General features: G+C 43.5%; 1 protein-coding gene across 4 annotated transcripts; it reads right to left on the bottom strand.

The window, feature by feature from the left end:
* Positions 1 to 8,407: 8,407 nt before the first annotated feature.
* On the bottom strand, positions 8,408 to 23,470 carry LOC146647511 (tripartite motif-containing protein 16-like). 4 transcript variants are annotated; one of them, XM_085389535.1, is made up of 5 exons: positions 22,779 to 23,470; positions 14,614 to 14,700; positions 10,548 to 14,125; positions 9,255 to 9,516; positions 8,408 to 8,552 (listed from the first exon to the last, which is right to left on the bottom strand). In XM_085389535.1, exon 3 carries the CDS (start codon positions 13,975 to 13,977, stop codon positions 12,301 to 12,303), a length of 1,677 nt encoding a protein of 558 aa, XP_085245661.1. In that variant the 5' UTR covers positions 13,978 to 14,125; positions 14,614 to 14,700; positions 22,779 to 23,470; the 3' UTR covers positions 8,408 to 8,552; positions 9,255 to 9,516; positions 10,548 to 12,300. The 4 variants fall into 4 exon arrangements, with proteins under 4 accessions (XP_085245661.1, XP_085245663.1, XP_085245660.1 ...); XM_085389537.1 differs by lacking the exon at positions 22,779 to 23,470 and adding an exon at positions 15,655 to 15,792 and having other exon boundaries at positions 9,247 to 9,516; XM_085389534.1 differs by lacking the exon at positions 22,779 to 23,470 and adding an exon at positions 15,655 to 15,792.
* Positions 23,471 to 23,878: the final 408 nt, after the last annotated feature.

Raw genomic sequence — 23,878 nt, 5'->3', positions numbered from 1 at the left:
AGCTTATATTATTATTTTTTTTACATGTTGTAGTGCCATTTGTGGGAGCATTTCAAGTTGCTATACATCAATACAACTGTTATAGCCCATATTTTAATAATATGTATGCATTAAGTCCATAGTAATTACATAAATTGCAAAAAAGTGCAATAAACTAAAAAAAAAATTGAAAATCATTTTTGTTTTTTTTACATATATTTCTACTTGGAGAAATTTAAGAGGCTTATCCCTCAAAACTTTAAATACAATAAAGTTGCAAAAAATAGTTTACAACAACAGGAAATTTATTTTGAGTGTCTTCATAGTTTTATTTTGGAGATACAGCAATTTTTATATACTGCAGGAAAAACAAAAAACAATCCTATGATGCAAATTTGCAAAGAAAACAGCAGGTGCATCAAAATAAACTATTTCCAGCAGTGCAATTCGAGTTCTAAGCATCCCAGCAACTATTCAGAAAAGTCAAACATGACCAGTATAGGCCTTTAAGGCCTACAAGTAAAAAAAACTACATTTCCGCGAAAATGACGTCACTTCCGGTTTCGGCCAGGAAATGGCGGACATGTGACGTCTGTTTCACTGTGGGAAGTGTTACAAACAGCTGATAGGAACGGCAAAGCGTGTTTCTGGAATATTATGTTTTTGTTCCTGCAAGCGCTTTTTATGCAATTTTTGCAAAGCTTTATGTGGAAGGAAACCGTGACCGAGGACAAGCTGATGGCATCAGATGTAAGTACAACTCCTCCGGTTTCATATGCAAAACAAATTATTGCGCTAGCTTACACGGTTCAGGTTCTACAGGGATTTAAAAATAGTTACGCAAAACGGAGCGTGCTGCTCTGACCGGCTTTAAAGGGTTAACAATGACTTTAAAAAAATAATATAAAATAGTGTGCAACACCACTGAAGTTTTTTTTAAACTCTCTTTTCAACCAACGGCAGTCACTCTCCAAATAACTTCTGCTTAGCTTTCCGAGCTTCCCTCGGGTCCTCTTAATCAGCGGTCTCCAACCTTTTTTGCGCCACGGACCGGTTTATGCCCGACAATATTTTCACGGACCGGCCTTTGTGTCGCGGATAAATTAGGGAGGGGCTAATAATCGGCTCAGTCATTTTTAATGATCGTTGAAAGCCCAGATCGTAATCGTGATTAAAATTCGATTAATTGAGCAGCCCTAACTGCTGATACATTTGTTAAACTGTGTACTTTTACAGTAATTTAGGGTAATTTGACATATGCTGAGTATAAAAATGTTTGCATTGAAACTGTCAGACATTAGGTATTCATAACTGGGAACTTTTCTAGCATAAAGGTCAAAAACGGGGGAATGTTAGAGTTTGTATTGTTGTTTGTCATTTATGCTTAGAAATATTTAACCATAGATGCTTAGAAGTGTATAATCAATTGTGTAGTGATAAGTTGTGTGATCTTTAACAGGCTACAGAGGCTTGGTGTGTATTCCACACATTAGAATGCACACCTACATCCTGGGAGCATGGGAAGAGGTTGCATCTTGTCTTAATTGTTTTATGGTAGGATTAACGTAGCTACGTCTGTTCTAGTCTAAGTGCTTTTTTGTTTAGATGAACTGCTGGACTTCCTCACCGGGGGGGGGGGGTCTAGTCTACCCTCTTCCTGACCAAGGATGTTTGACCCTTTGATCAGCAACACACACACACACACACACACACACACACACACACACACACACACACACACACACACAGGCAAGGTACTCTTTGTGTGTATGTAGACGTCATATGTTAATGAACCTATGCATATTCATGTAACCTCAATAAAAGGACAGTGGTACGGGAGGACGGACGAGAGCAACTGGGGTCAGACGAAGGAACGGCGTTTGTCCGGTTCTCTCCCGTGCACGAGTAACATGAAGAACTTTGCCTACTTGTGTCTTGCTTTGCAGTGTAATTGTATTGTCTTTAACGTTCCAGCGGATAGGTACAAGCTATAAACCTATCAGTGCCTATGGGTCCAGCCGGCAGTGCAGGCCCTGGTGAGGCTCAGTTGGTTTATGCTAGCAGTACAGGCCCTGATGTGGTGCCTATGGGTCCAGCTAGGCCCTGGTGCGGTGCAGATGGCCTCAGCCAGCAGCACAGGTCCTGGGATGGTGCCGATGGATCCAGCTGGCAGCACAGGCCCCGGTGCAGTGAGATGGCCTCAGAAAACAGCACAGGCCCTGGTTGAGGCTCAGTTGGTTTATGCTAGCAGCACAGGCCCTGGTGTGGTGCAGACAACCTCTGGTAGTAGCAGAGGTCCCCCCCAAAAAAGACCACTTTCCAAGAATTTACAGAATAGTTTAAAATACTCTTTGTGTCTGTATCCAGGTTGGATGAGCGCCGAGTATTTGTATATGTGTGCATGAGGGTGGGAATGCATGTTTAGGTCTGTGTGCGCCTATTCGTCTGTGTCTATATGTCAGCTCGGGTCTTACACTCCACCCCCTTGGAACATCTCAGGCCCTCCAAGGTATGGAGGCTTATTTCCCCTCACCACACTCCCTGCTGGTGGCTGATGCCCTCAGACATCGGTGCGTTCTTGGTGTCCAGGGCTGGACGCTCAGGTCTGTACCAGCTCACTCCCCGGTACGGCTGCTTGGTGGGGCCTGGTGCCTGTGGCTCGGTCGGGCCCCTTGCGGGGGCTCGATTCACTCTGGCACAGCTGACTGCCGGCAGAGCCCGCGTGTACGTCACTGCAGCCCCCTCTGGCTTCTGCTCTGTGGCTGTTGGGTGACCCCTCATCTGGGGTTCTCCTCAGCTCTTCCCAGGAAGGTGGCACGGTTGCCCCTCCGGTGGTCCTCTTTGGGCGCTCGCACTCTGGGGGCCTCTGGATGTCTGGGGCCTGGATCTCCTCCATGCCTGCTTCATGCCCTGGGGGACGAGGCTGTGGCTCCCCACACCAGCAGATCGTTACATGGAGAAGCCTTTTGAATAGACGAGCACTCATCCACACAGGTGTTCACACACACAAGCTACACCTTTCTTGGCTGCTACCTCAAACCACATTGTGCGATGTCAGTCTTGCGTGCTGCACAATCACATTCAGTATTTAATATTTACTGTTATTTACACTTAGCTAGATTATTGCAATGGTGTTGTGTTATTATGTTGCTCTCTTTTTTGCTTGTTTTCTCTTATTTTCTTCTCTCAACAGGTGACCTGGGAGATATTTTTTAAGTGCCCTTTCTCACTGTCCCTCTTCCCCTTTTCTTCCTTCCTTCCTTCCTTCCTTCCTATCCCCCAGTCATGTCTGTCCTATCTGTAACAACTGAAAATAAATTAAAATAAATAAATAATAACAAAGGTTGATCAAATGGACCAATATGGCAAGGCCGTGATGGTCCATTTGGTAAATTAAGTTAGTTGGGCATCTTTTTTGGCCTTCAGACAATAATTCTGATGGCTAAAAAACGAAACGGGACAACAACAAGAAAAGAAAGAAAGAAAAAAGTAATAAAAATGTATCTAAAACATATTTTAAGATGAATCTTTTTATGACTGAGTAAAAAAAATGCTAAAATTCGAGTGCAGTGTTGAGTAAAATGGTTTTATTAAAATTTAATTGACCCTTTGAAATTATTTGTTGGAAGTCTTAAATCCCACTGAACAGGGGAAGAGAAAGAGACAGAGACACAAAGATAGCAACACAGAGGTAAATAAACATGGAGACAAGACACTGAGAATAAGACAGAAGGGGAAATGCCCAAAGTCTCATATCTCTGACAAGTTAAGTCACTTTTATTCATAAAAAAAACCCAGAACTTAAATATAATTATAAACCACACATAAACATAATCATAGAACAATTAAAAGTATAACATACCAAAAACACATCAAATGGAGAGTGAAGCAAATATTATTAATAACAACAAATGCACATATTAATAATATAAACCAAAATCCTTCAATAAAAAGGCTACAAACAGAAACAACAATTTGAAACAGCAATAAGAAAACAGTGAAAGTGACTACAGATATAGACCTTCCTAGGGAGGCCTGAAGTGCAAACATACCCTCTACACTCCCTTCATAAAACAGGGGACCATGATTACCACCATAGTTGGCCGGTCTGAAGGCACTGACCTCAACTTCCATACAATGTTTGAGCAGGACAACCAGGACAGACCCACAACATACAGAGCCTTAAGTGACCGCAGGCAAATCTCATCCACCCCACCACCACAGTGATGGGCAAGTCTCCCTGCCCACTGTACAAAATGTGCTTCACAGACGTTGTTTCATGTTGTAAAGATTGTGCCTTAAAAAAATAGCCACAAGAAGTTTTAAAGAAATCTTTATTTCACTTTTAAGACACATAACCAACACCAACATACGAATCAACAGGATGAGCACATGCTGAAATTCAGTCTTCATGAAAATCAAGATTAAATCACAAAATGTTTGGTCTCATGTGTGTTTCTTTCCAGCTTTGACTCTGTGGAGTAAAACCTCTCCACTAAACAAAAAAATAAAACATCTCAGCAACTTTTTTGTCACCTCCACAGCTCAACACGATACAAATATCACATCAAATGAATGTAAATACGTGTTTCATCTTCATTACAGGTTTTAATGGAATATGCAACAAACAGAATTAGGGCTGTGACATATCATATGATCTGCAATAATACTGGTATAAATGTTTACAAAAAAGTGTGTTTAGAGGAACATCATGTGTTTGCATTCACCCCAATGAGTCAACCCCAGTCATGTCTCACAGCCAGAGCCATATGTCGGGCTCCAGTCACAGTTTGGTAGCTGAATGTTCGCAAAATATGCAAGAAAACTTTTCCCACTGAAAGTGAAAAAAGCAAACCTGTTACAACACTTTAAGCAAAAACACACTTGAGTACAACCGGGCTGTGAAGGCACGTGAGCAGGAGATACTAGCAGCAGTGATGTGCGACCCAAAGGTAAACAAATGATTCAACCATGCATCACTGGAGCACTCGCGAGTTACATTTCATATAACAGCAAGAGCAGTCAGTGGATGGAAATTACTGATGTGCTACACGGTGGAAAAGCAGGAGGTTAAAAAGCTCGACCCAAGATGAAACAAACCAGGTAGAATTTCTTTTCCTTATATGACAGAATTGTGCAGGCTCCGCATTACAAGGTTATTTTGGATATTAAGCTAGAGTGTAAGCACTTGTAATACACTTTTCTTAAAACTTCCAGGAAAAACACCCCTGAGGATACTTATGTGCTCATATTTCATGTATGCCGTGTCACTAACATTGCACTATAATGTTGTTCATAGAGTATTTAAAGGTAGAATGGGAGGCAGAGCCTTCAGCTTTTAAGATTAGACTTAAAACTTTCCTTGTTGCAGATGGGGGTCCCTCCCTGAGCCTGGTTCTGCTGGAGGTTTCTTCCTGTTAAAAAGGAGTTTTTCCTTCCCACTGTCACCAAAACGCTTGCTAATAGGGGGTCATATGACTGTTTGGGTTTTCTCTGTTTTCATTGTATTATTGTTGGGTCTTTACCTTACAATATCAAGCACCTTGAGGTGGCCACATTTTCACACTTTGAATTAGCTAAGCTGTCATCAGTGACAGCAGCTCACTGGAAGAGAAAGATGGAAAATCCATCATTTACTTACACATATAAATGCTGCTGCCTGCCGAGCTGATAAAATGTACATTATTTTTTTTAAATGTAAGTTTCTTGAAATATTATTTTGAGGCTATATCTCCCACCCCTACATACAATAAACAATACAGAGTTTTTTAAGGAAGGAGGTCATCTGATCTGCTCTGATCTGGCTTCTCAGTGGACTGCTTCATCTGACAGTTCTCCCACTTTTAACTAGTGTGAATCCTCATGTGTCTTTGTAACTGTATCCTCTGAATGAAGCTTTTCACCTGTGTGGATTCTCATGTGAGTTTTCAAGTTTATCATCAGGCTGAATCTTTTTCCGCAGGTGCTGCAAGAATGTGGCTTCTCACCTGTGTGAACCCTCATATGTCTCGTTAGTTTGGATCTGTACTCAAAGGTTTTTCCACAAATCTCACATTTCACAAACTTTTTACTTGTGTCAGTTTTACGCTGACTCTCTGACACAGGAAAGTTGTCTTGCTGATCTCTGCTCTCTGGTTCAGGAGAGCTGGAAGAAAGGCGATGTTCACTGTCCAGCTCTGGCTCACTTTCCTCATAAGTAGGAGCCACCATGAAGATAATAATGCCTTCAGTCTCCTGCTTCACTACAAGCTGATCTACGTCCTGACTGGTGCAAGGTTCCTCCTCTTCCTCTTTTATCTGTGGAAGCTCCGGATCCTCCTGGTCGAGGCTGAAGTTTCTCTCCTGGTCCCCAAAAACCAGTTCCTCCTCACATTCATGCTGTTGTGGGAAAGCTGAGGTGACAAATGGACAAAATTACTTGTCTTAGATAAATATAGAAGTATAACAAGAATGACTACTCGGCAGTGGTGTCTACAGCTGTCCATTTCCAACTCTACAACAGAGTTTAATCAAAATATCATCCGAAATATCATCATATCATTTACCCAGACCTGGAAACTGTTAAAATAAGATTTCATGCACTCACTTCTAACACGTTAGTAAATTTCTATGCACCAATCACAGTTTGTCCACCAATTACTGTTGGAAAGATGTTTATGTAAATGATAAGACAAACATCAGACAGAAGGGGAAATTTAAAAGTAGGATTAAAATATGGGGATAAAAAGCAGCGAAGCTCTCAGAAAACCTCGACTAACAATCAGCTGAGTTTATTTAAACACTGGCCTTGAAGAACTCTGATGTGTTTCCAAAATATCTTTATTGAATGAATTAAAGTCATATTAATTTTTAGGTAAGACCATTACGGTTTTACATACCCCTGCTGTGTAAGTTCATTTCAGGTTTCCAGATGTTATCCAGCTGTCTGAGCTGCTCTTCTTCAGTCCAGATGAGGCCTTCATCCTCCTGTTTGAGTACAATCTTTTCTACGTCATCGCTGATGCAGAGTTCCTCCTCTTCCTCTTTGATCTGTGGAGGATCTGGGCCCTCCTGGTCCAGACTGGAGTTCCTCTCCTGGTTGGAGACCTGCTGGTCATACAGGCCCTCCTCTTCCTCACACTTCATGTTAGGGGGAGATCTTGAGGAACAAAGGGTCACTGAGGAAAAAGGTTAATAATGTGATGACAGGAAAACACATCTGAGCAAATATAGTCCACTCTGAGCATGTCCTCATATGGGAGTGAAATTTACAACTAACTGTACAAATGTGAAAAATGAAAGTGTAAGTTACTCTCGAGCTCTGATACTCTTATTAGGAAAGTTCAGAGTACAAATCATTCAGGTAGCTGCTGCCAGCTTCACGCTGCAAGTAAATGTTTGTCATTGTTGTAGATTAAACTGAAAATCTCACAGTGCCATAGCAGATAAGTACCAGTCAGGTTTCACAGCCAGTCATTGCACAGAATCAACCCAACTAAAGTCATCAGTGATCTGAAGATTATTAGGGACTCAGAGTTTCAGTCTTAGTTCTATTTGATCTCATTGCTGCCTTTGATACTGTTGATCATGACATTTTAAATCAAAGGTTTCATCATTTAGTTGGTTTAACTGGACAGTTCTCAATTGGCTCTCGACCTTTGACCCAGTTAAACCTCTCAGGTCATCAGGTTCAGATCTGTTAACTGTTCCCAAAATCAGATGTAAGTGTGCTAAGAGTGTGTTCAGTTACTGTGCTCCTGTTCTTTGGAGCATGCAGCCATAGTTTGCCTGCTGTGGCTGCATTCAAAACTAACAACTATGTTTCCATGCTTTGTGAATAACACTGACATCTGTGAGATTTGAGCTGATTTAGTTCGAGTTAAGACTGTTTATTAGAACATTACAAAGTTATTTTAAAAACTTCATCATTTTCTTGAACCCAAATATAATTCAGTTGAAAAATATACATTTTAACATGAGGTGAGGATGGTGGGGGAGGCACGATGGTCTTGTAGGGTTAGACCCTGATTAAGGGGTATTTTTGAAAGTAAAGCCCATCTCTCAAAGTCCCTGCCGGCCTGCCTCCACCTCGGGAAGCCTGTGGGTGCAGACGGACGTGAGGAGCACCACAGGCGGCAGAGAACTGTCTGTAGCCCCGGAGTGAGGGACAGAGAGCCGAAGCAGACAGCGAACTGTGGCACAGTGCAGAAAACAGAAGCTTTCCCTCCCTGCCTCCTTTATCTTAATCTTCTAAATAAATCTTCTATAAAGGCACTTTCTCTCGGTCTCAAGGTTTGTTTAATGCTAAAAGTTTACCGTAAAAAAGAGACGCACTTGTGTGATTAGCCGCTCCCTGATTTCAGTATGTTAGCCTACAAGCTGAGCTCTGATCAGGTCCTACATGAGTTGTATTCTTGTGTTAGTCCACTGAGACCATCGCAGTTTTACCTGTTATGCGTAACTTTATCTCGGGTTTCCGGCTGATATCCAGCAGTCTCTGCTGAAGGTTGATCTCATACTGGACGATCAGACGTTCTGTTAACCTCAGAGCAGATTTCTTCTGCAGCAGTCAGCCGGTCTCTCCACTATTGCTTCTAAACGAACAATAAAAAAAATGTAATTATAGAAAAACACTTCTGAGAAGATAAAGTTTTAGTTAAAGTCTGTAATGAGGGCATGTTGCTCACATTTGCAGGTGAAATTAAAAGTGTGTAAAAATGAAGTTATTTGTGCACTCTGATGCAAATGAGAACTTGAGTTCTGACATTTTTCAGCAACATTAAGAGTAAAAAAAACCTTTCAAACAAAAAAGAACTCACTTATTACTGACTGACTGATGATCTATTTTGGAGTTGATCTCGAAACTGATCTACATCTTGATATTTTTCAAAATAATCTTCACTATTGGGGGTGGCTGTAGCTCAGGCGGTAGAGCAGATCATCTACTGATCGGTTCGATTCCCGGCTTCACCTAGTCTGCATTTCAAATATCCTTGGGCAAGATACTAACTCCAAGTTGCCTCAAGTTGCTCTTTGATCTGTGGAATGTGTGTCTGAATGTTGGTAGAAAGCACTAAGAAAAATGTGCTTGTGCGAATGGGAGTGAGTGGGTGAATGCACAAGTTTTGTAAAGCGCTTTGAGTGCTCAAGATTGAGTAGAAAAGCGCTATATAAGAACCAGTCCATTTAAAACTCCCTGTCATGTTTTCACGAATACACATTAAATAGATCTGACTGATACAAACTGTAGGTTTAATATTAATGTTAACACTTCAGAAAAGCCATTACAGTTTTACCGCTGGTCTGTAAATCTTTCTCAGGTTTCCAGATGTTATGCAGCTGTCTGAGCCGCTCTTCCCCGCTCCAGACGACGATGCCTTCATCCTCGTGTTTCACTACAAGCTGTTCTCCCTCTTGACTGATGCAGAGTTCCTCCTGTTCCTCTTTGATCTGTGGGGGATCTGTGTCCTCCTGGTCCAGATTGAAGTTCCTCTCCTGCTTCCAGACCTGCTGGCCAGCCAGATCTTCCTCCTCCTTACACTTCATGTTGATGTGGGACTTGAGGAACAAAGTAAAAAGAAAAAGATTAGACAGGTAAAGGTGCAGCCTCAGTCAGCAGGGCTGTACACTGTGAGCATGTTGCTCACATATGTGAGAGAGGTTTGTACAAATGTTTCAGAAGCACCATGTGACTCCCTCTCTTTGTTGGAAAGTCTTATTAATTCACTTTATAACTATTACTTTGAAGATAAATTTCTACCATCACAAAAATATTATGACCTCTTTAAAAACAAACAACGGCAACTACATGACTTAAATTCCATGTTTAGATGAAGGTAATGGTCAATGCCTTTTGACAGGGGAAAAACCTCCACACAGAAGAATCTTACTTGGCTGAATCATAAATTATTCACCATGATTAAAACTGCAGATGAGCAATAATCTGCATTTTATTTTAGCCAAAGAGGAATGTTTCTGTTTGTCTGTGATCTGACTTTTTCTGCTGGCTCCAAATTTCATTTTATCCTGTGTAAGTTTGTTTCTCTTCCTGTTAACTAGCAAAGTCAAAATCACCTTGATTCATTTAACTTTAATTCAATTATAAATGTAATCATTTTATTGAACAATTAATTTCATTTCAATGAAAAACAATTACTTAAAAGAAAGAGATTAAGTTGGAGAGAGACATGTGGCCATCTTTTAGTGAGTTAGACCCTGATTAAGGGGTATTTTTTAAAAGTAAAGCCCATCTCTCAAAGTCCCTGCCGGCCTGCCTCCACCTCGGGAAGTCTGTGGGTGCAGACGGAGGTGAGGAGCACCACAGGCGGCAGAGAACTGTCTGTAGCCCCGGAGTGAGGCGTCGTGAACCGAAGCAGACAGCGAACTGTGGCACAGTGCAGAAAACCGAAGCTTTCCCTCCCTGTTTGGTTTTGATGTGTCTCATGAAAGTCTATTGTTAAAAGTTTACCTTTAAAAAAAACGGACGCACTTGTTTGATTAGCTGCTCTCTGATTTTAGCCTGTTAGCTTACAGACTGAGCTCAGATCGTTCCTGTGTTAGTTCATTGAGAACATCACAGTTTTACATACCTGCTGCGTGACTTCATCTCGGGTCTCCGGCTGATATACAGCAGTCTGAGCCAGTGGCGGATCTCATCATCCTGGACGACTGTTTTTAATGTTTTTAACCACGGAGATTTCTTCTGCATCATCAGTCTCTCATTGTTAAACTCTCCCAGAAACTGAAGACAGTTGTGCCATTTCCGCGCTTCTTCTTCTTCTATTGAGTAGACGGCAGACTACACATGTCCAAGGGTAATACTGTCCTCCTCAGGCCATTGGCATCAAGTCAAAGCCTTAAAGTCTGGTACTTTGCGCATGGTCATTTTTTACGAACAGCAGAATCACAAGACAAAGCGTGCCAATGTTTATACTTTTCACTGTGACTGCCAAATAGATGAAAAAGTCGATGTTAAAAAACAACTTATAGTTTTGTCATTGGGCTGGTAGAAAGCTATGAGTTTCTGTCCCTTTGTCTGACCTTAGAGACTTATTTTAAAAGGAAACATTACAATCCTTTAAAGCAAGTATTTTCACCTCTGTTCCCCCCTCTGTACTTAGCTTTTTTGTTGTCATGTCAGTAATTGTCCAGTTGATGGCTCCCTTGGATCACAAGCCTGTCTCATGAGTCCAAGTGAATATATTCTTAATAAACAGCTTTGAAGAATTTGTGACCAACTTTGTTTAATTCGGAACATCATCATCATGAGTCAAACTCACTCTTGGATCTACAAAATATTTAACAAAAACAAACATCACTGAATCATAAGGTATTTGCTCCAACTCTTAGTCCAGAAACACATGAGTGAACTAGATCAGCTGCTCCTCCAGTTCAGCTGTGGATTTATATCATTATTTATATTTGTAAAGTGGATATGCAGTTTTTCAGTACTAATATAAGCATTTTATATCATTGCTTTATTGACAGATGTTTGGTGTTCAAGGTCAGGCATCAGTTTGAAAAAAACAAACAAACACACTGAGTTGAACTTGAACTTCCTACTGACAAAAACTAAAATTGGTGCAAAAATAACCAGAAACATATAAGAAGCATCCTGGAGGTGCTGCAGACAAGATAGGACCAATAACATGTCAACAGGAAATCCTTTTTACTAATTTGTTTATTTCTTTTTAGATTTTTACTCTCCATTTTAAGCCATGATGTTTGCTGATACTGTGTTCCTACTGTTTGTTCTCATTAATAGTTCTGTTTTTAACATTCTGTGCTGAAGCTGGAGGAAATGTTTCTACAGTGTCAGATGATACAGCTCCAAACTAAATAAGTGACTAACTAACGATGCTTTAATACACTTTACTATAAATTATGATATAGTGCACTTTCTTAAAATTTCTTATTGCTCTGTAATTAATTGTTTTCTTTATAAATGTACAAATGAGAATAAAATCTGTGTGATAAAGGAAGGTCTGTAGACTTCTCTGTTAAGATCAGTGAAGAGAAACAACAACATACAAATACCTAAGAAAAATATTCAGTAAACATTTAGAAGATAGAGAAGTTTATGTTGTCATGTGGAGAAATTTTTCAAATAAAAATATCCATAAGCATTGATAGTCTCCATGGCTGAACAGACACAGGAAAGAGCTCCACCTATAAAACGTAAAAACATCAAGACAACATGTTGAAGATGTCGAGGTACTGCCCATAATGTTTGACTGACATCTGATTTATGTGCAGCACATAAATACCACAATAATGATGGAGAGAAACTAAAAGGGAACTAAAATACAGATTTAAACTTACAACAATATGAAAGACTTCAGTCTATTTCACTTTAATCAACTCAGCAGTGTCTCCATAATTACAGTAAAGCCTCAGTCCAGCATAGAGCGGCTGAGTGAATGTGGTCTGGACTCTGTGGAGGAGAGTCATGGTTTCAGAGACGCTGTAGAAGGACAAAATACCTGCTCTGTGATCCAGGTACACTCCTACTCTGGAGGAACGAGGACCTGAGACACGAGTTTCAATGTTGTTGTACCGAAATGTATAAATGTTGTTGTTACAATCTAATGACCAAGATTTGTCATTCCATCCAAAGGCACATTCATTACCCCATCCTTTTCTGCTGATATTCTTGTATGCAACTGCTACATAACCTCCTTCCCCTCTCCACTCCACCTCCCAGTAACAACGTCCAGTCAGACTCTCTCTACTCAGGACCTGACGCCATCCAGTGAATCTGTCTGGATGATCAGAATAAGACTGTTGTTGTTTCATAAATGTTGCTTTTCTGTTCCCCTCTGATAATAACAGCAGTTTGTGTGCTGTGTTTGGATCCAGTGTGATTTCACATGAATATTTTAAGAATCCAGCTCTGGTCTTTGGCTCTGGTTGTGACAGTGAAACATCCACTTCAGTGACTGTCAGTGAGATGTTTGTCCGTTCCTCTCTCAGAATGTCCTGTAGTTTATCTCTGACCTCTGACACAGCTGCTGTCACATCCTCAAAGTAGCTCAGAGGACGGATATTGATGCTGGATGAGTCTGTAGACTCACTGAGTGCTGACAGTGAGGGGTAGTTGTGTAGAAACTGGATGTGATCCTCTGTGTGTGAGAGCTGCTTCAGCTCAGCATCTTTCCTCTTCAGCTCAGTGATCTCCTGCTCCAGCTTCTCCTGAAGCTCTTTGACTCGACTCACTTCAGTTTCCTGCTGGGATCTGATCTGCTGCTTCACATCAGAGCTTCTTTTCTGGATGAGATGGATCAGCTCAGTGAAGATCTTCTCACTGTGCTCCACTGTTTGATCAGCAGACTGATTGATGGCCTCCACCTCCTGTTGAAGCAGCTTCACATCTTTCTCTCTGTCCTGGATTCTCTGCTGGATGTTTTGTCGACTCACCTCCAGCTCTCTCTGCCTCTCAGTCCTTTCTGCTGCAGCTGAGACTGTGTCGTGGCCTTTATGTTCATCCACAGAGCAGAGATAACAGATACTCTGCTGATCAGTACGGCAGAACATCTTCATCACCTCATCATGACGAGAGCAGATGTTCTCCTGGAGCTTCTTGGAGGGCTCCACCAGCTTGTGTTTCTTTAATGGAGCCACATCATAATGAGGCTGAAGGTGTTTCTCACAGTAAGATGCCAGACAGACTAAACAGGACTTGAAGGCTTTCATTTTTCTTCCAGTGCAGACATCACAGGCCACATCTTCAGGTCCAGCATAGCAGTGATCAGCAGGAGCAGCTTGGAGTCCAGTCTTCTTCAGCTGCTCCACTAAAACTGCTAACATGGTGTTTTTCTCCAGGACAGGCCTCGCTGTGAAAGTCCTCCGGCACTGAGGGCAGCTGTAGATTTTCTTCTTTTCCTCTTCATCCCAGAAGCTTTCAATACACTTCATGCAGTAGCTGTGTCCACAGGGAAGAGTCACCGGATCCTTCAGTAGATCCAAACAGATCGAACAAGAGAAGGTTTCTCGGTCCAGCTGAACTCCTTTCTGCGCCATTTCTCCTCTCAGTGTCAGTGACTGTGTAAGTTTCACTTCCTTATTATAGAAACTGGTCTGACCTGATCTGAACAACAAGTGTTGCTGCTGTGAATGGGGCCTGCCAGCTCTAACACATGTTGGTTACACCCATCTTCATAATGTAGATCTAAAGGGGAGGGAACACAGAACGATATGGACAGACAGGAGGTGCTGAGCTAGAGAGCAGGAAGAAGAGGAAGGGTTTTCATGCTGCGATTCATTCCAGAAAGCAGGAAGAGGCTCTGTGTTTAATTGTTTTTCTGTTCAAACCTTTAACTAAATAATATAAATGTCAATAACTGGATGCCTCTCTATTCTTTTTGTTAATCTGCTAAATGAATAGTTTGTTTCTTTTAACAATTCAAATAGCAGAAATGAACAGCTGACAGCTTGTCAGACTCAGACTGTAAACCATAGAGACAGTTTATATATACATTTAGTCAGGGCAGTGCAGAGATGTTTAAAGGGGCGGGTGCTCACAGTTAAAAAGGGCACATAGAAGCAGGCTGAAGAACAACAACCCACATTCATCAAGAATCTAATATGGAATCACATCACACTACATCACTGTCATCAGGTGGGCACAATGCAAAGCAAACGTAGCCCATTTTTTACCTGATGGGGTACAATGTTGCTGTTTGGGGGGTTGCTTCTGCTCTTGCTGCTGATAGTGCTGGAGGGCAGGGCTGTGTTGATCTGAGACTGTAGAGATTAAACAGTCCACAGGAGAGAGGGTAGCTGATTAAACAAGTGTTATGAGATAATAATAAAACGCAAAGATATGGTTCCAAGCGCCGTGACCAAAGGCAACAAAACTGGGAAATAAACTAAGCTCTGCCTGTGAATCACTCTTTGCCTCTCTTCTTCCTTCCATCTCCTCATCTCATCTATCACATTCCACTTGCTGTCCATCTGAGAACGAGGCACAGTTTGCTATTGAATCCATCTATTATTTAATTATACATTTTAACAACTCTTGCACCTAATCCATAATAAAGCAATGATAGAAAAATGTTATAGAACAAAAACTTTGTGTTTATTATGTCTGTGAAGGTTCTCAGTCATCCAGGTCATCGTAGTCAAATCAGCTTGCAAAGAAAAGCGTCTGGACTTGTTTAAGTTGCTTGAAGACTGTTGAAATCTCCCAATTCTTTGAATCTTTGGGCTGAAGGAAGGACAATACTCGGTGTATAAATGCTCAATCAACAATCATTTATTTCCATACAATTCAACAGTCAGAGCATTACAACGTCCGGACGGGAGAGATGCCTGCAGAGGTTCGACAGCATGTCTCAAAATGGTAGCAACTTTCACAGACTTTTATAGCTAGTCACAGCCCCCCTCTTTGTCATAAAAGCTGCATCTTCACATGTTTTTCTAATTCTTAGTGAGCCTGGCTCCTGACCTTGCCTCCCTGTCTTTCTGTGTGAAGCAGGAAGGGGGGTAAGGAATGTGGTTTTATCTCTTCTGCCCAGACACCTAGTTGGTCTGTGCACAGATTTTTGCCAATTTGTTTTTAAGATTTTGGTTCATTCTTTCCACTTTTCCCTGAGATTGTGGATGGTAAACTGTACCATATCTATGTTGCAACCCCAACATACATTCCACCTCAGCGAGATCTCGATTTTTAAAGTGAGTGCCATTATCTGATCTTACCTTCTCTGGGAATCCATGCCAGGGGACATAATAATTCACCAGACATTTGATCACTGTTTTACTATCCTCTCTGCGCGTTGGCCACGCCTCTGGCCAGCCAGTCAGACCATCCACACACACCAACAGATATCTAAACCCTCGAACAGTGGTTATCATGTCAGTGTAATCAATCACAATTTCCTGGTCTGGTCTTTCTGGCAAAGGAAACTTACCCATTTCTGGTTTCACGGTGGGCTTCGGATTGTATTGTCCACAAATCAGGCAGGTTCTCACATGTTCCCTTACCAGGTTTTTCATGTAGGGATGCCACCAATGACACAAATCCCTTTCCATCTGGGCCACTCCCACATGACCTAGCCCATGAGCTTCTTTGATTTTCTCCTGGGCCACTTCTGCTGCGAGCACTGGCCGCCCATCGGGCCCTCTCCACAATCCTTCTGATTGTACGGCCCCTCTTTCCTGCCACACCGCCTTTTCCTCGGGTGAGGCTCCTCCTTGCGCCTTTTCGATGTCCTCTCGCTGTTGGGCTGGCAGGTCTCCCCATTCCATACCCATACTTACCATTTGTTTTCCTTCCTTATAGCCTGCCGCCCGTTTTGCTTCCTCGTCGGCTGCTCTGTTTCCTTTCGCCACCCAAGTGTCAGACTCGTCATGCCCTTTACACTTTATGATAGCGACCTCCAGAGGTTCTTTCAGAGCGTCCTCCAGCTGTCTCATTTCCTCCTCATGTTTGATCGGTTTATTTGTGGCTGTTCTGAATCCAGCCCTCCTCCATTGCCCCAGCTCCACATGTGCTGCTCCAAAAACATATGCTGAGTCAGTATAAATGTTAACTCTTTTTCCTTTCCCTAATCTCAGAGCTTCTATCACTGCAATAAGCTCTGCTCTCTGTGCTGACTGAGGCCCTTCTAATGTTCCTGATTTCTCCACCAGCAGCTGGTCTCCAACTCCTTTCACCACTGCATAGCCTGTTTTCAATCCTTCACTCGGATCTCTAAAACAACATCCATCTGTAAAATAATCATCTGCCTCACTCACCGGTTCTGCTCTCAAATCAGACCTTACTTTCTCTTCAACCTCTACTATTTGTGTACAGTCATGAGGTGTTCCCCCCCCCTTTGATCTGCCATGTTAATCCCTTCATGTGTGAAGGTCAAGTTTGGAGACTCCAGAATCTTAGTCAGTCTCTGTTGTCTCAGTGGGGTCATTGTAAATACCTGTGAGTTCACATAGGCCACCACACTGTGTGTTGTGAGCACTTTCAGTGGGTGCCCTCTCACAATGTGAGCCACTTTCTGAATTATTTTTGCTACCCCTGCTGCATGTTGTGTGCACATGGGGTGTCTTTTTTCTGTGTTATCCAGGCCAATGCTGATATACATCAGCACTTGTCTCTTTCCCCCTTTTTTCTGAAACAACACACCATTTACTACTCCATTTGTTTCAGAAACATCAACTGAGAAATCAGAGTTATAATCGGGGATTGCCAAATCTGCTGCACGAGACAGGGCCTGCTTTAATTCAATGAACCGCATTTCAGCTTCAGTGGTCCAGTTGAGATTAGCTGTGAGATCTCTCATGCCGTGTTCTTTCACCAAATCCCTCAAAGGTTTGGTTTTGCCCACATAGTCAGGAATGTAGTGTCTACTGTAACCTGTGAGCCCAAGAAATGACAACATTTCTTTAACTGTACGTGGCTGGGGGTGTGACATAATTGTTTCCCTCTGGGACGCCAACATGCCCACTGTCTGCATCGCCACCACACGACCTAGAAATGTAACTTCAGTTCTGACAAGTTGGAGTTTTTCTCTACTTACTTTAAAGCCTGTTTTAGCCAGCTGACGAAGCACAGTCATTGTCGCTTGAAAACAAGCATCAGCTGTTTTAGCGGCAATCAGCAAATCGTCCACATATTGGATCAGTGTGCATCCTTCAGGTAATACACATGGAGAAAGAGCATTTTTAAGTACCTGATTGAAAATGCCAGGTGAAAGGGCAAAACCCTGCGGCAGCCGTGTGTAACGCAGCTGCTGGCCCCTGTAAGTAAATGAAAAAATATCTCTTAAGGATGGATGCAGAGGGAGACAAAAGAAAGCATTTGCCAAATCTATGCATGTGAACCACCGCTGATCTGGAGATAAATTAGTCAGAGCTGTGTACGGGTTTGGTACAGGTACTGTTTGTGTCTTAAGGACAGCGTTTATTGCCCTAAGGTCATGTGCCATGCGATACTTGCCCGTGCCTGACTTTTCAACTGGGAGGATCGGAGTATTCCATGCAGAGGAAGACGACTCCAGCACACCCACCTGCAGGAGCCCTGAAATAGTTTCTGCAATCCCATTATCTGCCTCTGGGCTGTGTCTGTATTGTGAACGCCAAATAGGGGTGTCATCCTTTAACTCAAATGTGACGGGTGAACAAAATGTTAAACCCACATCAGTTGGACCTTTAGACCACAGAGTGTCTGGGAGTTCTGTTAAGCCTTTAACAGCTTCCTCATGATCAGATTTCTCCCTGCCATGTGTTCGCTTTAAAAGTTTGTGTTCTAACACACTCTGATCAGTAGCAGTCACAGAAATTCGATATGTTTTACAACTGGGTGAGTATGAGACATCAGTGAGTTGTGTTTGTTGCCAATCTGTGGCCCTTGTGGCTGTTCTCACCATGGGGCCTAAATCTTTTGCTTGATGACCCTCGTGCACTGCCAAAGACACATGGGGAACCGCTTCATCCCCCATTCTATACCAACTCATTTTATCTTCAGGGAGTGGAACAAACGCTGCCACTCCAGCTGTACCAACATAAATGTCCTGAGAGTTAAGCTCCCAAGTTGTCTCATCTAAACACTCATTAAACAATTCCTCAAACCACTCAGTGCGCTCGCGATCGTAAAACAAGGTCACGTGGTAGGGGTCACGCAAGGGTGAGTAAACCGACATGGACATTATCCAGGGACGCCAGAGTTGGTACTGTGCCAGAATTCCATCTGATGTGGTCAGTCGCGCCCAGTAAATCTGCGCTGTGCGTTCACAATCCTCAGATAACAGCCACTGTCCTCTCATTCCTGATTGCAAACAGGACAGCTGTGTGCCATCTTTCAAAGTCACTGTTAATCCATCAGCTCCACACATGATAGTAGCTCCAAGCTTAATGAGCAGGTCCCTGCCCAACAGATTAACTGGAACTTGTGATGAAATCATGTATGAATGTGTTAAGGACTGGCGTCCTAACTCCGTCTTTATAGGGACGGTCACTGGCAAGGTCATAGGTACCCCAGAGAAGCCGATAACACTGATTTTTGTGTCTGTGAGTGGGATGTCGTCAGGAGCCGTACGAATGGTGGAATACGCCGCTCCTGTGTCCACTAAAAAGGGCAGGTTACGTCCTTGAACCCTCAGTGGCACCAGGGGGTCTGCCCCTCCCCCTATGCCCAGGCCTCTCTGTGGGGTGTGTCAGTATTGTCCCTGCTGCCAGTATTCCACTGAATACTGGCCTGGAGGAGCCATCTGTGAGTTGGGGGCCGACCATTGTCCACGCCCCCTTCTGGCCGAACGTGGCATGTTGGTATTGAACTGCTGAGGTGGTTCTGGGCACTCTCGAACCCAATGTCCAGTCTGACCACAGTTGAAACACACAGTACCTGGCACGTACGGACCTCTAAGCGCACCCCTTTGTCTACCCATGCCGCCGCCTCCTCCCCGTTGACCACCACGTGAACCCCAATTTCCTCTACCGACCCCACGGCCACCCCAATTTGTGCCTCGCGCGGGTCCCGGTGTGTCTACTGGCAATGCATTAGGATCAACATCAGTCCCCATTTGCTGGAAACCTTGAGCTACCATTACTTTTGCTATTTTTTCATCCTTTTTCTTGTCATTTGCCTTTCCCCTCATTTCACCCAGCTGTAATTTCAACAATTGCTCTTTCATGTTATCTGTCTCCTCAGTTTTAGCCATAACCTCAACATGAGCTGTCTGCAGGCGATGCACCAGATGTTTCTCCCACACGTGAGACTCCGCCCCCTCCATGTCGGGATTATCAGTCATGGCCACTCTGACCCTTTCGGGCACACCTTTTAACACAGCGTCTCTAAACCACAATTGTTGCATCCCCTCTCTACCAGGATGCTGGCCAGTGTTAAGGGCCCATGTGGCTTTAGCCTGTTCTATGTACTTCCTTGGAGTTTGATCAGGCTTCCACAACAACTTCAAAATCTTAGCAGCATTTGGAGTGGGATATTTTTCACGTAATGCATGAGATATTTCATTCACAACACGGCAGAACGGGGTGCTATCAACCATCAATGCTGTACCTGCTATTTTTTCTATGTCATCCAGTGCTGTGCCTTTGACACATCTGGCCACCACAGCTCTGAAATCACCTAGGGCCAGTTGAACACCTGTTGTTGCTCTGTCAAACTCTCTCAACCACCCCGCACCTCCGTCCGTAATAGGAGGTAATAACTCAGTCAATGCAGTTACATCTCCCACCCCGTATGGTTTGTATTTCATGTGACCCCCAGCGGTCACCACCAGGGGGAATGTCCCCGGCAGAGACAAAGTGTCCCTATCATCCTGGCTCCGACGCGTCATGGGGTGTGGTTTGTTTGCAGGTTTGGGCTTGACTACTCTGCCTCTTCCTGATTTTTCTCTAGCTCCGGCCCCGGCCCTCTAGCTCCGGCCCTGCATCTAATTTCTGCTTTTCCCAGACACTTACTGGCGTATTATCATCCAGTGTGCCGGATAACCAGCCCTCGTATGCGTCCCCATCGGGCCCGCACACCTCACCTTTCTCAACCTGTGGTGCAACAACTACTCCACTACCTGCCTCATCATCAGAAATTTGATGACGCTGCTCTAGAGTTATTATAGCTGTTTCAAGCAGCCGCACAGCCCGCTCTTCTTCAGTCTCTACCTGCTGGGGAGACTGTTTCATGGGCGGTGACTGCACTCCGCCACAAGCTCCCTCCTCATTAACAAAAGTGGAGCTTTGCTTTATTCTTTCACTCTTCGGGGCTGGAGTAGGTCGTTTGGGCTCTTTAGATATATCACAATCCACATAACCTCCTGTCACTTCTAAAACTTGGCCATTCTCACCAGAGAGACAGCCCTGCTCCACCCTCAGCACAGGGTAAAGGGGGGCGGGGGCCTGATAGGGAGGGGGAAAACCAGTGAGCGATGACTTCACCGGAGAAGCCGGCAGCATCAGCTTCTCAGGCTCCTCCCTTCTCTCCCTCATCCAGTGCTCCACCCCCTGGCATGTCACAGCCCACCTCGTTACACGGGCTTTCTCCTCCTGAATTTCCTGCAACTTTTTCCCGAGTTTCCGCCTGCTCCAGAAAGAGGCCTCCTCTAACTGTGTACTAATCTCCTGCTCTTCTTCCTGGAGCTTCTGTGCTATTCCCAGAAGCAATTTTGCCAACGAACCTCTTGTTTCTCCTCTCACTCCTTCCTTATCACACAACTTTTTAACTTTCGCTGCCACAGCTGCAGCCTTTGATTTTTTCTCACCCACGCTGCCAGGTCGCATGACCCTCAGCGCCCGCAACAACTCCTTCACCTGCTCATCAACAGTTTTCCACTCACCCTGCATTTCTCCTTTTTCTATGTCAGATTTAAGACCCGACATATTCACACCACCACACACTTCTCACCCTCTCTCTCCTTTTTTTTTTTTTTATAATACTTTTTAAATGTTTACACCACAGAGTAATACACCCAATTATGCCCGTCTATCTCTATGTGGCTCCAAATTCCCTCTTTATTCTAATTTCACACTCGTCAGGGGACAGGCACACAACAATTTCAACCACTGAAACGAGGAATTTTAACCTTTTTATTTCTTAACTAATCTAGACTCAACCTTTGTTCGCAAAATGTGTCTTGTTCTAGTCCAGAATAAATGTGAACCCGCGATTACGCTGCGGTCCCAGTGTTATTCCGTAGCTATGCGGGGGCCCTCACCTCCCCAAGTCACCACCTCGGCACCCGGACGCCGCCGGTCCTGGCCGCGCGTCCACGAACAGGAGGGTCGCCACTCCTAGGGCAAAATTATTTCCACAGGTACACTAGGCATCAACCTTTGATCCTAAAATGTGTCTTTGCTCTAATGTCCTCCTAATCAAACACATCAACCGTCACTGTCACTGTGTTCACGCTTCACACTTCACACAAAAAACACTCAGAGCGCGCCTCACTCACACTCAAAACAACACCTAGAGCGTGCTTTACCCACAAGACAGCACCCAGAGCGCGCTTCGCAGCTTCGCACACACTCTCACTCAGAGCGCGCCTTCACACACACACACAACACTTTTCTTCAGCGGGAATTTTACACAGAAACCTCTGAGCTCAACTATTAGATCTTCTTAAAGCACACTGCACCATAGACCAAAATACCCCTTTCTCTGCGCTTATGACCGCCACAACGGGGCAAAGTCGCATCATAAAAGTGATGCTTGCATCCCCGAAGTTATACCTGACATCATAAACCAGGTTTTGCTCTATGTACTTAAAATTTTACTTTGTATTATGACCGCAGCCCTTAAAACTCGACTGACGCCACAAACCACCGTCAAACCTCTATCCAATGTACTAAAACTAGCACCAACCACTACTGCACTTCACGGCCGCACCACCGGAACACGGCCGTATCATAAACCAAACCTACGGACGTGTTTCGCTCTCGCGTTGCCAGCGTTCAACTGCACCGTGAAGCCAGCATCTGCTTTTCCTTAAATCAACTTCTATTTCATAGCCGGCAAAAGCCAGGACGTCACTGACACCATAAACAAAATAAACAAACCTCGACTTCAATGTACTGAACTAATGGCCGCGTCTTCAGAAGAAATTCTAACGTATTATTGCTACAGAAGCCAGTATTAGACAAAATTAAATGTGGAAGGTAAAGTGGCTGCAACTAGCTCAACGTAGTGTCTTATTAGTTTCTCGGTAGAAGCAGTTTATTTAACACACTGGAATTCAGCCTCAACTTATGTTGTTAGTATCTTGCGCCAAAAACCAGACACCGACAAATTTACTGTGAAAATACATGTGACTCAGCGAACAGATTAATTTGGAAAGCCCAATATGCACATTTGGTATAATACAACAGGCTGTGCTTACCTTTTTGTTGTTAGACCGGTCTTCCGTTCGCCTCGCCCCACTTCCTCAGCACACCAAAGATCCGGGTCACACGGCACCAAGTTGTTGAAATCTCCCAATTCTTTGAATCTTTGGGCTGAAGGAAGGACAATACTCGGTGTATAAATGCTCAATCAACAATCATTTATTTCCATACAATTCAACAGTCAGAGCATTACAACGTCCGGACGGGAGAGATGCCTGCAGAGGTTCGACAGCATGTCTCAAAATGGTAGCAACTTTCACAGACTTTTATAGCTAGTCACAGCCCCCCTCTTTGTCATAAAAGCTGCATCTTCACATGTTTTTCTAATTCTTAGCGAGCCTGGCTCCTGACCTTGCCTCCCTGTCTTTCTGTGTGAAGCAGGAAGGGGGGTAAGGAATGTGGTTTTATCTCTTCTGCCCAGACACCTAGTCTCCCTCTTACAGCCTTCTTCACATGATTCAGCAATAAAACATCTCAAGAAAACAGTGTCAGACATTCACAGCTGATCAAGGATACAGAGTAATGCACACTTTGTCTAATGAACTACAAATGATTATGTTTCTTTTATTCAAGAGTATAATAGAGACTAAACTACATACATAGCACACCATTAGAACTAAAGGATAATATATGGCCTACAGCTGTTAAGCTAATTTACTACATTGACTACTGGTCATAAAATGGCATATGTTTAACTACTAGTCTCAACAAGACTTTTCACCTCTCATCACCTCTCATCCGAGAAGCTTCTTCAGTTCTAAGATCAAATGGTGGGGAGTCCCAGATTTAAAACTAGTGGGAGTATCCCCCCACAGAGGGACAAAAGGACCCCCTGATGATCCTCTAATCGCCTGAGCCAAGGTATGAAAGCCAAGGTGGCTTGCCTGTTCCATTTGCCCATTAGTTTGAGATGGAAACCGGATGGTAAGCTGACTTGAGCCCCTAGTTCCTTGCAAAACTCTCTCCAAACCCAGAACGTGAACACATGCTGTGTAAGAATCTGGCTGGTGTTCAGAGCTGATGGGAGCTTAGGCAGAGCAATGAAATGCACAGCTTTGGAGAACCGATCGATGATGGTCAGAATAACTGTTACCTG

This window comes from Rhamphochromis longiceps, linkage group LG18 (assembly GCF_057381845.1).
Source record: "Rhamphochromis longiceps isolate RC_006_pf linkage group LG18, R_longiceps_female_GT1.1, whole genome shotgun sequence".
In the NCBI taxonomy this organism is placed as follows: Eukaryota; Metazoa; Chordata; class Actinopteri; order Cichliformes; family Cichlidae; genus Rhamphochromis; species Rhamphochromis longiceps.
Note: the sequence above shows the minus strand (reverse complement) of the source record. Positions and strands in the feature narration are given on the sequence as shown.

Excerpts from the sequence above, each read along its gene's own strand:
- LOC146647511 (XM_085389535.1), bottom strand. The coding sequence starts at position 13,977 with ATGGCGCAGAAAGGAGTTCAGCTGGACCGAGAAACCTTCTCTTGTTCG.